The sequence below is a fragment of the Vidua macroura genome, chromosome 11, assembly GCF_024509145.1.
Source record: "Vidua macroura isolate BioBank_ID:100142 chromosome 11, ASM2450914v1, whole genome shotgun sequence".
NCBI classification, from domain to species: domain Eukaryota; kingdom Metazoa; phylum Chordata; class Aves; order Passeriformes; family Viduidae; genus Vidua; species Vidua macroura.
In genome coordinates this window covers 15,257,517-15,271,155 of record NC_071581.1, presented here as the reverse complement: position 1 = coordinate 15,271,155, position 13,639 = coordinate 15,257,517, and the positions used below count along the sequence as shown (strand labels likewise).

Genomic DNA, 13,639 nt, shown 5'->3' with positions numbered 1-13,639 from the left:
GCACGGCTCCGCACGGCGCGGAGGGCGGTGGCGGCGGGGCCGGGGTGAGCCCGGCGGCGGGGCCATGCCGGAGCTGAGCCAGGTACCGCGGCGGAGAGCGGGCCCCAGGCGGGGGATGCGGGCACGGCCCGGCTCGGCTCGGGATGCCGGTCCCGGGGAGGCGGCGGGGGTAGCGGGCGGCGGCGGGGGAACCCGCCCGGGAGCTGCCCCGCCGCTGCGGGCTGGTCCCGCTGCTGGGAGCTGGCCTCGGGGGGCACCCACACGGGATGCGTTGGGTTCATCCCCGGTGTGGTGGTCCCGGTTGCTGGTCCCGGGGCTGGGTGCAGGTCTCGGGGCTGGGAGTATCCACCCGGGATGCAATGGGTGCTGAACAGCCCTGGGATGTGCTGTCCCCTATCCGGGGTGCGGGTCCGGGTTCTGGGCGCTGCTCCCGGTGCTGGATGCTGGCTCCACCCGGGTTGCATTGGGTTCAGACCCAGGAGGTTCCGCTGGTCCGGAATGCTGGCCCGGGCCCTGCGGTGCTGTCCCCAGGGAGGATGTGCTGGCCCAGCCGCGGTGTGCAGCTCGGGGAGCAGCTCCAGGGTGCTGCTCGGGCAGGGTGTGCTCGCCCCGGGGACGATGCTGGCCCTAGCAGGGGCGTCGGGGCTGGGGCTGATGGAGCTGCTCCCCTCCAGCCGTGTGCCCTGGGATCTTGAGGGCAGAGCCGGGGGACCAGGGTGGGACGGCTGGCTGCGAGTGGCCCCAGTCCCCACCAGTGCCAGTGTGCAAGGTCCCTCAGCAGCAGTGTGACACAAGGCTGCGTGACACACGGCATCCATTGCATGGGTAGTGGCAGCCAGGATTTCACAAACAGCCTGAGCGTCCCTGGGGACAGGGTAGAAAACTGTGTCACCGAGCAGGGGATGTCCTTTGCCTGCTTCTTTGTGTGTGTGGGGGCACTAATGCGGGCACTGGTGTGAGATCTTATCGGCGTGCCTGTCCCATTGTTTCAGGGTGTTTCCCTGGCTGAAGCACGGCCAGAGAGGGATTGATACCAGAGCCCCTATTTCAGGGCCTGGCGATTCAAGGGGTCCCCACATATGCCGGGGGCTTAAGTGCTGCTGGCTCAGGGGGAAGGCAAGGTTTTGCTCAGGCTCCAGCTGCAGAGTCAGAGCACTTATTCCAAAGCTCCCAAATATTTTAAGAGAGTGAGGGTTTCCCATGCCAGCAGGAAAATACTGGGGGGAGGATGGCATTTGGGCAGCATGCAAGCTCAGACTGGAGGAAGGGCCACGTCCCCGCCTGCTGCCAACAATCGTAAAACATGGCTGGGGGGAACCAAACCACACCAAACCCCAAAACTTGCTGAGCCTCCCTCCAGGAAGACGTGTGGGCTCTGAGCTGGTGAAGGCTGTTTTGCCCTGCATTATCTCGGGTTCTCCTTTTCCTAGCCCTGAGCAGCCGCCCCGGCCACATCGTGACCAAGGCGGTGAGCGCCAACGGGAAGTTCCTCAACGCTTTGGGCTTGGTTTTCCCTTTCTTCCCTTTTCTTCCCTTCTGTCAGAAGCAAAAGTCGCAGCCTGACCGGGGAGGGTTGGGCTGGGGGTGCCTTGCCCGTCGCCCCCCCCCCCCCCCCCGGCGCGCGTGCCCGTCTGTCTGTCTGTCTGTCTGTCTGTCTGTCAGTCCCCATCTGGCAGCGACAGCGGCCCCGCTGCCGGTTGTGTGCAGCTGCCTGTCCAAAGCGCTTCCCTCTCCTCCGAGGAGCTCATGGCGGTTCTTGGGAACGGCGGGGCGCGCTCCGCTCACCGCCCACGCCTCGCCGGCGCCGGAGGCAGGAGGGAGAGCAGGCAGGGAGAGCCCCGGCTGCCGCATGCTGCGGGAACGCTTGAATTTTCCTGCCCAAACAAGCGCCAAACAGCCGCTTTTTGGGGAAAGGCTCCGAAGACACTGAGGGCTCGGTGGTTTTGCTGCGGGCTCTCGGCACGCCGGATGCCGCCCAGTTTGGCACGCCGAGGTCCCGGCAGCTCGATGGCTTTCATCTCTTCCCGTTGCATTTAATTTTTGCACGATTGCAAGCTGCTAATTGCTCTCCAGTGGCTTGGCCGGCTTCAATGCTTCTTCATGAGCCAGGATTTATCAGAGCCCGCCTGACCCCGCGGGGATGGGATGTGATTGGGAGAGGCTGGGAACCTCCTCTCCCTGCCCTGCTGGGCTCTGCACTGGGCTCCGGGGTATCTCTCGGCTTTGCCACTGGCATCTTTCCAAAAGCTTTTTTTGGAAAGTGCAAGTGATTTTGGTTCCAGCTCCAAGCCAAAGTTCCCAAAGATACCCCCAAAACTGCACATGGATGAGTGGTGAATGCATATAAAAATTTATATATATATATGTGTGTGTGTGTGTGTGTGTGATGTTTAGATTTTTTTTTCCTTACGGGATGGAAAAAAGTTGTGTTTGAGCTCTAAAATAACACCCTCAACAGTTGCTCTTGGGAAACCAGAACAAGCTGCAGTCACTTTGCTCCGGGTGCAACCGTGTCCCCAGCAAAGGACTTTTGATCTGCAGCAGTAATTGGGCTAATTAGGAAGCTGCAAATGCTCCCCCTTCTCCCCAGGTGTCTGAGCAGAGCCCCAGCTAGTGGAGAGAAGTCAAGGGCTCTCGCCAGTGGAACTGCTCTAATTTTACATTTAATGGGAGTTCTTGGCTGTAACTGGGCTGTGCTGGGATTGATGCCCTCCGGCCTGGGGAGCCTTTCGTAACTTCCTTGCAATGAAATCTCATAGGTGCAATTTCCCTAACGCGTTCAATGTCCTCTCAGTGCTGCCCGCAGGCGGAGCAAACCAGGGTGGCTTTATGGGGCCACCCGCAGCGTGTGCCGAGGTTGCTCCCCAGGGGAGAGAGGGCGGCTGGGGGTACAGCACTCATCGATCAGCCCTCGAAAGCCAAAGGAGAGCCTTTGGTTTTCCACCTCCTCCGATCCTCGGCGTAGGTGAGATCCAGGAAGGAAGACAGGAAAGTGCAGGGGGGCCCCAGCTCGCCTTCCCCAGGCACAGGGCCACAGCCGACAGCGGCGCCTCCTGCTGCAGCATCTGCCTGTCCTGCCCTCCTGCACATATTTTCCTGGTGAGGCATCAGGCATGAACCTAACTGGTCCAGACTGGTAAAAAACAGCAGCAGTGGTGGAGGGGAAGTGGTTCCTTCCAGCCGGTGGGGAGGCTCAGGGTGCTGCTGGCAGTTTCAGATGCTGGTGGTGAAAGGAGAGCAGGGGCCCTGCCCTTCCTGGGGAGTGTGTCTGCCTGTGAAGGTGTGAACACATCTTCACAGGCAGCTGGGGCTGCAGGGAGACTGGTTCAGGGGTGGCTGTGGGGTGCAGCCCTGCTGTAGCAGGCAGGAAGGGGGATGGGGACCAGGCAGACCCTGCTGACCCCAGCCTGCAGCTGTGGGAGGGTGAGACAGAAATGTGGCCAGCAGTGGGGAGCTGGCTCCCCATGGGACCAGATGGCTTTGCACAGGGAGCTGGGGCAAGGGTGGGAGAGAGGAGTAGGCAGTGGTGGGTGGCAAGCCTCGGACTCTGCCTCTTCTGTTCTGCTGGGTTGGTTGGCCAAACCTGGCTGCTTGGTGGGACTCAGCTTGGTGGCACGTGGTGTGGTGTTGCTTGACCCGGGGTTGAGTGGTACCCAGCTGTGTGGTACCTGAGATCCTGGTACACGACTTGGTGCAAACTGAGGCAGCTGGTGAAAACTGGGGGTTCTGGGGTGGGTGCTTGAGGTGCAGAGCAGCTGTGCTGTCTCTGCCTCTCAGTTCCAGAGGCATACAGGCTTAGGGGGGAGAATCCCACTCCCCTCCCTGCTTGTCCTGCCTCAAGGAGGGAGCTGCTGCTCCTGGCACAGGGAGCTCAGCGTGAGCATGGCCTTGGGCTTATCAACAGCCCTGGAGTGCAGGGTCCCTTGTTTCCCCTGGGGAGACCCAGAATGGCTGGCAGAGGGTGGGGGAAATGGCATTGGAGAATGCTCAGGGACATCAGCCACACAGGCTGGTAGATGTGGCTGGGTGGTCCTAATGGGAGCTGCAGGGACAGGCATCTGCCTTGGCTGCTTCTGCCAGTGTGAGTTTTGGGGGGAGAGCGCCCACGCAGCATTGTTCCATTGAGCAGCACAGGGTGCTCAGGCTGGTGCAGTTCCTTGAGGGTCACACTGTGGTTGAGCCAAGGGGCTTGGGATGCTATTGGCCCAGTCCCTGCAGGCCCATCTACCAGCAAGGGTGGGAGCATTCCATTCTGTTTTCCCACTTCTGGCACTCCCCTGTGCCCCTAAATCCCATAGGAAATGGCCTCAGTGTGGCTGGCTCCATCTCAGCTCTGTGGTGGAGATTTGGCCTCCATGCTTTTTCCTGGCCCTATCCCAGCGGTGAGGGATGAGCCCGAAATAACCCCTCTGGCGGCCAGAGGCAAGGAAAGGCTGGAACTGCTGCCATTGGCAGCCGGGGGTGCGAGTAGGGTTTAAAACATGGGAAACCCAATTAACTTGGCTCCATTAGCTGATTGAGCTGGCTGATAGGAGTATGATTAATTAAAAGGATGAAGAATTAGTTACCAGGTCCTCGTTGGTGTCAGGATGCGGTGATGGCTTAATGCATGAAATTGGCTTCTTCTCTTAATACCTGGTGCTTGTCTACTGCCAGCCATCAGTTCTTCATGGCATCACCCCATGGCAGGGAGAAACATCATTGTGCCAACACCGGGTCTGCTCCCTGTTCCCTCTCCCATCCAGCTTCCAGGGAGGAAAAAAAATTCAAGGGGAAAAAAGCAGGAAAGTACCTTCTTAATTAACTGCACTTTTGTGGCCAAGCCTTGCTTTGGCTTTGGAAGCCCAGTGATGCAGAGGGACAGGCTATCGTCCCTTCCCGCGCTGCCCCCGGCAGATTCCCGCTCGCTGTTCCAAGCTAATGTGAGCTGACGGCCCCACGGAGGCAAACGGCTCCTCGGCACTCTGCCCGGGGGCTGCAACCTCTGGCAGCGCTTGGGCCATGGGCAAAAAGAAATTGGAATGGTTTTATGACTTTTTGTAGTAATCCTGCTCACTGAAGTTGTGCCTGAAACAAGGACAGGTCACCACTCGCTGTTTCTGTTTGGCATTGAAGGAGGTGGGAGAAGACTCGACTCAGATATGCTCCTTCCCTGCCAAAAAAACCCAACCCTAATTGTCAGGTTTTCCACCCATGACAGAGATGCCAGTCCAGTCCAAGGGGGCTCTGTGTGCTTCCCTCTCCTCCACCTGCAAGAGCCATGCACTGCTCTAACACCCAGTCAGTGGTTTGGTGGTGGCAGAAGTGATGTCTCTGCACAGGGATCATGGGATGAGTAGCACCTGGCCACGCGGGGTGGCATTTCCCAAAGACTCCTGGGAGAATTTTCAGACCATTCATCCCTGGGAAGAGCATGTGAGCATGAGCCAGTGCAGACAATGCTCCTGCTCCTGCACTGCAGCCAGTGCAGACAATGCTGCCACTGCTCCTCCACTCCCTTCTCTCCCTGCCCCAAACATGGTGACATCCCATCTCCCAGTGATGGCTCTTTCCTTTGCCCAACCTGCCATTTACTGGCATGGAAATTCATGCCAACAACCCCAGGATATCTTAGAAATGATCAAACAAAGCCAACGAGACCTAAAGATGCTGAGTGGGGATGTATCTATGGTGTTTTGTCTGACAGGGAAGGGGCAGGCATCCTCCAGGCCCTGGGGCTGTTGGTCACATCACTCCAGCATTCATGCTGAAATGAAAGATTATATGATTGGAAAAAACCATCCACCTGTAAAGGCAGCAGAGCAATTTACCAGGACCTTTTAATAGCCTCGCTTCATTATCTCCTGCAATCAAAAAGAAACTTGTGTTTAATGAGTACATGGTCCTCAGGAGGCAATTTAGGATCCTGGGGATGTATTTGGGAATGGAAGGGTATTTAGTGGCATCGATGAGTTGCCAAGCTTGCTCACCACAGAAGAAATTCTGAAATCCCTTATTATTTTAAGAAGGAAACGTCCAAATCTGGTGCAAAAAGCTCCTGCAAGTGGGGTTTTATTTGTGGAGGTGGGTTGGATTAGGATTGGGCAGGGAGGGCATGGATATTGCTGGGGAATGTTTGTATGTGTGGGTGCCCTGTCCCTGCCGGGGGCTGTAAGGACCAGTGCAGATGGAAATAACTGCCAGCTCCTGCTAGGAAAATGATGACTCAAACCAGCCGCTGGGATTTAAGGCTTCTTTTACCGCACATGAGCTGGGCTGGAGGGGGGTTCCCCCCCCGCTGTGGTCGGGGGCAGCTCCAGGAGGCCCCAGGATGGGGGCCGTACAAAATGTGCTCCAGATGGTGTCAGGGCTGGGATGCATCACACAGGACCAGGCTGGGCTGGGGAGCCGGAAAGGGATTTTCCCCCTTTCACCAGGAACAAAAATATCACAAGCACGTGATAGCTCATTTCCTTTAGCCTTTAAAAAGCCCCGTGGGATGGTAAGCAGCGGGAGCAGGGGAGGGGGATCAGCCCATCCTGCTTGGTGGCCCTGCCATGTTATAGCTGAAGAAAGCCACAAAATTGCCTTTTACCTACGAATCTTTCTAGCGTTTTGCATCTGGGGGGCGGGGGGTGTTATAGCTTTTTACTGGCTTTATCCCAAACTCCCTAAATGCAAAATCCCTCTGTTTAACAACCACCCTGCTTTTTCTGCTGGCAGCAGCCCAAGGAAACTGATTACAGTCACTGCTGGCCATGCGTGTGTCATGTAGGCGTGTTAAAATTCCCTGCCAGAGCCCAGGAAAACACCTGAACTGGGATGTGCCTTCGGTTTTTGGCTCTTTCCTTTAAAGACTGTCCCCACTTGAACAAATATTTGACAGGGGGTTAATGGTTTGGCAGGAGGTGTCCGTGCCTGGCAGTGCAATGGGCTGGGGGACCCTTTGGGGTCCATGTTCTCCTCCCATCCCAACAAGGAGGTTTTTGGGGGTTTAGCAGTCTGTTCCTGGAAAGCAAGCCAGCGTCTTCCAGGAGATGTTTTTTTCCTAGGGAAGAAAAAACTGCCAGCTTCTAATTACTGCTGCTGGCCTCGGCACTGGCTTAATTGGGGCCAGGGCTGAGCTGTGGAGGTGATGCCTCTGCAGGGTTTTGCCTTGGGGCAGGGTCACCTCCTCCCTAAAAAGCCCTGGAGGGGAGGTCATGTCTCCAAACCCCTGGGATTCTGGATCCTGCTCCAGCCTCCAGCTCAGTGACTGGGTTAAAAGGGGATTTTCAGCTTTTTTTTTTTTTTTTTTTTTTTTTTTTTTTTTTTTTTTTTGGCCAAGGAGCGCTGTCTGGCTTTGCCCACCCCCCTGCTCGGGGGCCTTGGCCGCTCCTCCCGCCTCTTCCCGGGCGCAGGCGCCAGCACCTCTGCCCTGGCTATTTTTACCTTCCAGGATCACGAGCGAGCGAGTGACCTTCCCCAAGGGACGCTGCCACTCGCGGGGGACAGTCCCAGCGTCCGTCCCCGGGGTGCCCGTCAGGCTGCGGAGCGGCTGTTTCCCGGCTGTTTCCCGGCTGTTTCCCGGCTGTTTCCCGGCTGTTTCCCGGCTGTCTCGGCGGCGGCGGCAGCCGGCGAGGAGGCTTTGGAGGGGCTGCTTATGGCGTGATAGAGAAGGAGAATTTAGCCTACAGAAAGGAGCCGCTTGTTCGGCTCCGGAGGCGAGTTCATGGCTGAGCCTTTGTCTGGCAGAGACAGGGAGGGCACAGTCCGGGAGCTGCTGCGGGTTCCCCAGGCACGGATAGCGATGCCGGCATCTCAGCTCCCTGCGTACCCTGCGCCTGCTTGTCCCCTTCGGGTATGGCTCGTACCCTGCAGCCCCGTGCCTGGGACGGGCTGGGAGGCATTTTGGGGCGTCCAGTGGAGAATAAAGTCTTCAGCCCCCAGCACCCTCCGCCTGCTCGGCACAGCCCATCTCTGCTGTCTTTATCGCCACCCCTTGACCCGCCGTCCCCTTCTTCCCGCTCCAGGCGGGTGTCGTGGTGGCCGTGTTCCCGAGCCAGGCGTGCCAGTGGATCAGCTAAACCCCGGGGATGACGAGCACCGTCGCAGCTGAGCGCCAGCCGGGGCCGGGACCTGGAGGAGCCGCCGGGGCGCGGTGCCGCGGCTGAGGCCGGCGCGCCGAGCTGTGCCGGACCCCTCAGCAGATGCTCCTTGCCCGGCACGCGGAGCCACCGGGGGCCCTCGCCGCGGCCGGACAACGCGGATGGAAAGCTGCAGCCCAGCAGGTAGGAGCTCGGTGCGGTGGGTCCTGGGAGGCTCTACATTCCCCTCCCCACACCGCCACCGCAGGGAGTTACAGCGCTCGTTCCTGCAGGGAGCCTCGCTGGCCGGCTGACGCCCTCCCGCGCCCTATGCCCGCGCCCTGTGCCGGAGCGGGCGCCGTCCCCGGCTCAGCCACCCGACGACCATGAAGTGCTCGTTGCGCTTCTGCTTCCTCTCGACCGCCTTCCTGCTCGTCTTCGTCATGTCCCTCCTCTTCACCTACTCCCACCACAGCATCGCCTACCTGGACCCCGGCGGGCTGGGCGGCATCCACCGCGTGAAGCTGGTGCCCGGCTATGCCGGGATGCAGCGGCTCAGCAAAGGGGGGCCGTACCCCCGGGGCTGCTCCTGCCGCCGCTGCCCGGCCGAGGAGCCCGGAGCCACCGACTGGTTTGATGGGCGCTATGATGGCACCGTGTCCCCAGTGTGGACCAAGGAGAACATGGACCTACCGCCCGACGTTCAGAGGTGGTGGATGGTGAGTGCAGGGACGAGAGTGCCATGATGTACTCTGGCACGGTGGGGGCACAGATTCCTCCTCCACCAAGGAGAGGGCGCTGGCTGATTCCTCCCTGCCCCCCTTCCCTCCTTACAGATGCTGCAGCCCCAGTTCAAGTCCCACAACACCCACGAGGTCCTGAGCAAGCTCTTCCAGATCGTGCCAGGCGAGGATCCCTACCGCTCCCGTGACCCACGCCGCTGCCGCCGCTGTGCCGTGGTTGGCAACTCAGGCAACTTACGCGGCTCTGGTTACGGACCGGAAATCGACGGGCACGACTTCGTGATGCGGTGAGGGCCAGAGAGCACTGCCAGGGATCTGCCCACCCGGGCAGCACAGAGACATGGGATGATGCTGGCACCTCCGGGTGCTGGGATGAGTGGGAGCGAGTCCAGCCTTGTCCTTTCCCCTGGGCAGGAAACTGCTGCCTGGCAGCATTCAACAGCTCGTGGGGATCACCCATATCACCTGCAAGGCACGGGGCATTGGGATGGTGGTGTCATCCTCCCTGCTCTCTCCCCAGGATGAACCAGGCCCCCACGGTGGGCTTTGAGGGCGATGTGGGTGGTCGGACCACACACCACTTCATGTATCCCGAGAGTGCCAAGAACCTGCCCGCCAACGTCAGCTTTGTGCTCGTGCCCTTCAAAACCCTGGACCTGCTCTGGATCGCCAGTGCCCTCTCCACCGGCCAGATCAGGTTGTAAGTACCCAGTGGGCAGTGGCAGCACCAGGCTGGTGGCTCACCTAGCTCGAGGACAGCTCCCCTGCGAGCAGTGGGGATTCATTTGTTCCTCCCTCCAAGAGCCCCCCTTGGCAACTCAGTCTGGAGTTGAGGGCATGGGACCCACAAGAACTCACCTGCCTCTCTGCTCTTTTCCCAGCACATATGCACCTGTGAAGCCTTTTCTGCGTGTGGACAAAGAAAAGGTACGTGGGGCTCATCCCTACCACTGCCAGGAGCATCTGTATGGCCATGGCCCCTGTCACCTCATCATTCCCCAGGGTTCCCAGGGCTCCTTCACAGGGTGCTGGTGCCAAAGGGAGCATGGCTGGGGCTCCTGTGCTGACCCTGGTCTATCCTCCCAGGTGCAGATCTACAATCCTGCCTTCTTCAAGTACATCCATGACCGCTGGACGGAACACCATGGGCGCTACCCCTCCACTGGCATGCTGGTGCTCTTCTTTGCCCTCCATGTCTGCGATGAGGTGGGTGATGTCTCCTTCAGCTCCTGGCTGGCGTGGAGTGGGTTTGCTGAACCTTGCAGGGTTAAGGAAGGAGGTGGATTCTTTGGGTCAAATGGCAGCAGTCACTATGGTTGCCTGACACCATAGTGATGGGCACCCTTGAGGGGTGAGAAGGCTGTGCCAAAGGATGGGCACCTTTGAAAATCACCCCAGCAGTGCAGGGGTTGCTGAGACAAGTGTATTCCAGCCTGGTGGGGGGGTTCAGGCTCACTCCCTCCCTTGCTACTGCAGGTGAACGTCTTTGGGTTCGGTGCTGACAGCCGAGGGAACTGGCACCACTACTGGGAGAACAACCGCTACGCCGGGGAGTTCAGGAAGACGGGGGTGCACGATGCTGACTTTGAGGCACACATCATTGACATGCTGGCCAAAACCAGCAAGATCGAGGTTTACCGGGGAAACTGAGGGCTGAGTCTCTGGCTCCCTGCTCCAGCAAGTCCTACTGCCTGCAGGGGCAGAGAGTGAGGGTCTCCCTGGTGGCCTCAGGCAAGGAGCACGTATGGGCAGCGCAGTTCCGCAGTGCTGACAGAGCCACCATGGTGGTATTTGGTGCCTCCAGCAGCCAATCAGGTACAGAGCTAAAGGAGACTTTTTGCTTTTTTTTAATTATTATTATTATTATGATGAAACCCAGCTGAGAAAGGATTTATAAACACAATCAGTGACTGACCAGGCGGCAGGGGTGGCCGCCTTGCATCTCTCTACAGTCAAACCAAATGCTGCTCTTTTTAAAAGAAGACAACCCCCCTGCCCCAAAGCCACGTGACTTTGAGGAGCCCCTCGAGCATCGCGCCCAGGCCGAGGGGGCTGAGGGAGCTGTGGCGGCTGCGCAGCCTCACCAGTGGAACCAGCTGCTTCTTTTTTCCTTTATTTTGATATTTTTCTTTTACCTCCCCTTGGGGCACCCGATGCCGTTGTTTCTCCAGGGAAGGTTCCTGGCACACAGGCAGGTCCCAGCACATGGATCCGTGGTGGGGAGCCAGAAGCTTCAGGAAGCCGACCATTGCTGATACTCTGCTGCAGGCCAGCAACTGCTGGCACAGCTGTGCAGGGAGGAATCTCAGCTTTGGGGTGCAGCATCCCTGCTCTTCTACCTGAGGACTGGGGAAGGGTAGGGCAGATTTCAGGAATGACCATACAGGAGGCAGCTAAGAAACCTACATGAGCAGCAGCCTGGTCACTCTGGCTGAACTCTGCAAACAGCTATAGGATGCTCAAGGGGTTGTGGGATGCAGCAGGGTCAAGGAGACAGGATTTCCTTTGCTGACAAGCTGGGAAGAAACAGATCAGAGATTAGTGGGTGAGTGAACTGTGCTTTTGCTTTTGTGTTGCTCTAAACAGCTCTGGTGAGAAGCTGAAATCCCAAAGTCTTTGCTCCTTTTGCCAGAGTGGTGCTTGGTTTACACCAGTCTGGTACAGCCAGTGCCCTCAGGGCTTCCTGGGCTGGACAGGTAGCCTATGACATGGGATGGGGAGATGCTGAAGGAAACTGCCTCCCCAGAGGTGTCATTAAAACCACTTTCTTCAGGTCAATCAGGTGAGTTTTTTTCTTTTAGGAGATGCTGAAAAGCTCAAGAAAAAGGCAACCATGGAAAAAGACCCCCAGAGAGGGACCCTCTGCCTGCACAGCTGGTGCTGAGAGTGGAGCAGGGGCTGTGGGGCAGTGCCCCTCTGGGGAAGCTCTGCCCATACTGCCTTGCTGGTTGCAATAGTTAATTTGAGGAACAATCACTGTAGGGTTTTTTGAGTTTGGAGATTTTTTTGCCCTTTTGTATCTGGCTTTTCTGTAGCAGCCTCTACCTGTTTCTCTACTTTGCTTTGGTTGTTTTTCAGGGTTTTCTTTTTTTTTTTCTTTTTTTTTTTTTTTTTTGAGGTTTTTCTTCAGTTGTGAAACACAAGGGTGTGGGTTGGTTACCTGGAGCAGGCAAGTCAGCAGCCCCCAGGCTGGGGAAATTCAGCTTTTCTGTCCACAGGGATTTAAACTCCTGAGTTTTGTGGTGGGTTTTGGTCTGTAGAAGTGGAGCTGCCCTGGTGCAGTCAGCCCTGAGCCATAGGACACAGGCTGCTGCAAGCCCTGCTCTCCACCTTCCTGGGTGTTTTTTGCCGATTTTTTGTTTAGTGTTTTTTTTTTACGGGGAAGAAAATTAAAAACCACAAAACCATGAGCAACAATGAGTGCCTTGACCATCTCCCATTGGTGACGCCTGGCTGTGCCCGTGCTGGGGGCAGGGACGTGGCCGATATATCTGGCAGTTGTACCCACTTTCTTCCTCGCACCACACTGGATCTTAGCTGGGAACTGCCGCTGGGAGAGAGGGACACATCCAGGCCACCACGCTGGTGGCTGGAAAGGCCAAATCCAGTGTGGCTGGCCAAATCCAGTCCAGCCAGATGAGGCTGGTCCAGCTCCTGTTGCAGCTGAGCAGGGCCAGGCCTGACAATCACAGGGTGAGCAGAGACGCTGGGTACCAAACCCAGGTACAAACCCTCCGGCAGCACACTACTGGCATCCAGCGTCAGGCGCGCTTGCGGCTCCTGGCTGCCCTGACAGTATTTTTTTTTGCTAACTTCCTTCCCCTACTCCCCTTTTCTCTGTTGTTTTAATTATTATTATATTATTATTTTTTATTTAAGCTGTCCCACTAGGACTCGCGACCACTCGTGTCTCTCTGGCAGGGCGGCCGCAGGCAGGCGCGTGCTGCACGGCCGGCGCACCACTGTACTGTACATAGAGGAGTTGTAGGCACAGGCTATGGGCAGGGGGGCAGGCAGGGAGGAGGTGCCCGGGCTGGCACACCTGGCAGAGCTTGTCTGCATCACACAGGACCTGATCCGAGCACCTCCTGCCCCACTGGGAGAGGGAGAGACCAGAGCTCCAAGCTAGGGCTAGGAGCAGGCGGGCAGCTTGGCCCGTAGCCTCTGTGTACATGGGTACTTCTGCACACAACTGTCTTAAACCAACTGGTTTTTTTTAAGTCAATAAAAATCATGCATCAAATCTACTTGGTGGTTTTCTTCTGATAGCCCTGTCTACTGTGCCTTTGCCTGCACCCAAACCTCGGCATCGGTGGGGTCAGGAGAGGAGGGAAAGGGAATGAGAGGGTTGCTGGTCCCAGGAGATGCTCTGCTCTCCCCTCCTCTTCTGGGCCAGGCACCAGCCCCCAGGTGTGATTAACATCCCCTCACTGGGGCAGGAGTAGGACCTGGCCCTGTGCCAGCCTGGGTGCCCAGCAACAGAGCCCCAGCACAACCCCTCCAGCCTGAGCCCAACAGTTGGTGATGCCACTGCTCACCAGACCCCACATCCATGTCCCAACCACCCTGGACCCTAAAACAGAGGCTCTAGTCCCATGCAGCCCGTGTCCCTGAGCCCCAACCACAGCAGAGAGAATGACATGGACAAGCTGTTAATTTTGAATGTGGATACAGGCAGAGGAGAGGAAGGGATTTCCCCAGGGTGATGCAGCAGGCCCAGAACTCACTCCAGCTCCCAGGACTGGACCCTTCAACAAGCCTGGCATCCCTGCAGGATCCCATCCAGACAACCAGGGGCATTTGGATTCTGACACACAAGGGTCTTGCATAACTAACAGCAAAATTCAGAAG

The 13,639-nt window shown here is 57.8% G+C and overlaps 1 protein-coding gene across 2 annotated transcripts; it reads left to right on the top strand.

Moving 5' to 3' along the window:
• Nucleotide 1: 1 nt before the first annotated feature.
• Nucleotides 2-13,035, top strand: ST3GAL2 (ST3 beta-galactoside alpha-2,3-sialyltransferase 2). Of its 2 annotated transcripts, none has more exons than XM_053987630.1 (8): nucleotides 2-82; nucleotides 7,992-8,249; nucleotides 8,339-8,764; nucleotides 8,882-9,075; nucleotides 9,309-9,488; nucleotides 9,670-9,715; nucleotides 9,875-9,994; nucleotides 10,265-13,035. In XM_053987630.1, the coding sequence occupies exons 3-8, from the start codon at nucleotides 8,432-8,434 to the stop codon at nucleotides 10,436-10,438; spliced, it is 1,047 nt and encodes a 348-aa protein (XP_053843605.1). In that variant the 5' UTR covers nucleotides 2-82; nucleotides 7,992-8,249; nucleotides 8,339-8,431; the 3' UTR covers nucleotides 10,439-13,035. The 2 variants fall into 2 exon arrangements, with proteins under 2 accessions (XP_053843605.1, XP_053843607.1); XM_053987632.1 differs by lacking the exon at nucleotides 2-82 and adding an exon at nucleotides 7,435-7,819.
• Nucleotides 13,036-13,639: the final 604 nt, after the last annotated feature.

Excerpts from the sequence above, each read along its gene's own strand:
- ST3GAL2 (XM_053987630.1), top strand. The coding sequence starts at position 8,432 with ATGAAGTGCTCGTTGCGCTTCTGCTTCCTCTCGACCGCCTTCCTGCTC. Across the intron at positions 9,489-9,669 it reads TCCACCGGCCAGATCAGGTT|CACATATGCACCTGTGAAGC; the intron begins GTAAGTACCCAG and ends CTCTTTTCCCAG. Across the intron at positions 9,716-9,874 it reads TGCGTGTGGACAAAGAAAAG|GTGCAGATCTACAATCCTGC; the intron begins GTACGTGGGGCT and ends CTATCCTCCCAG.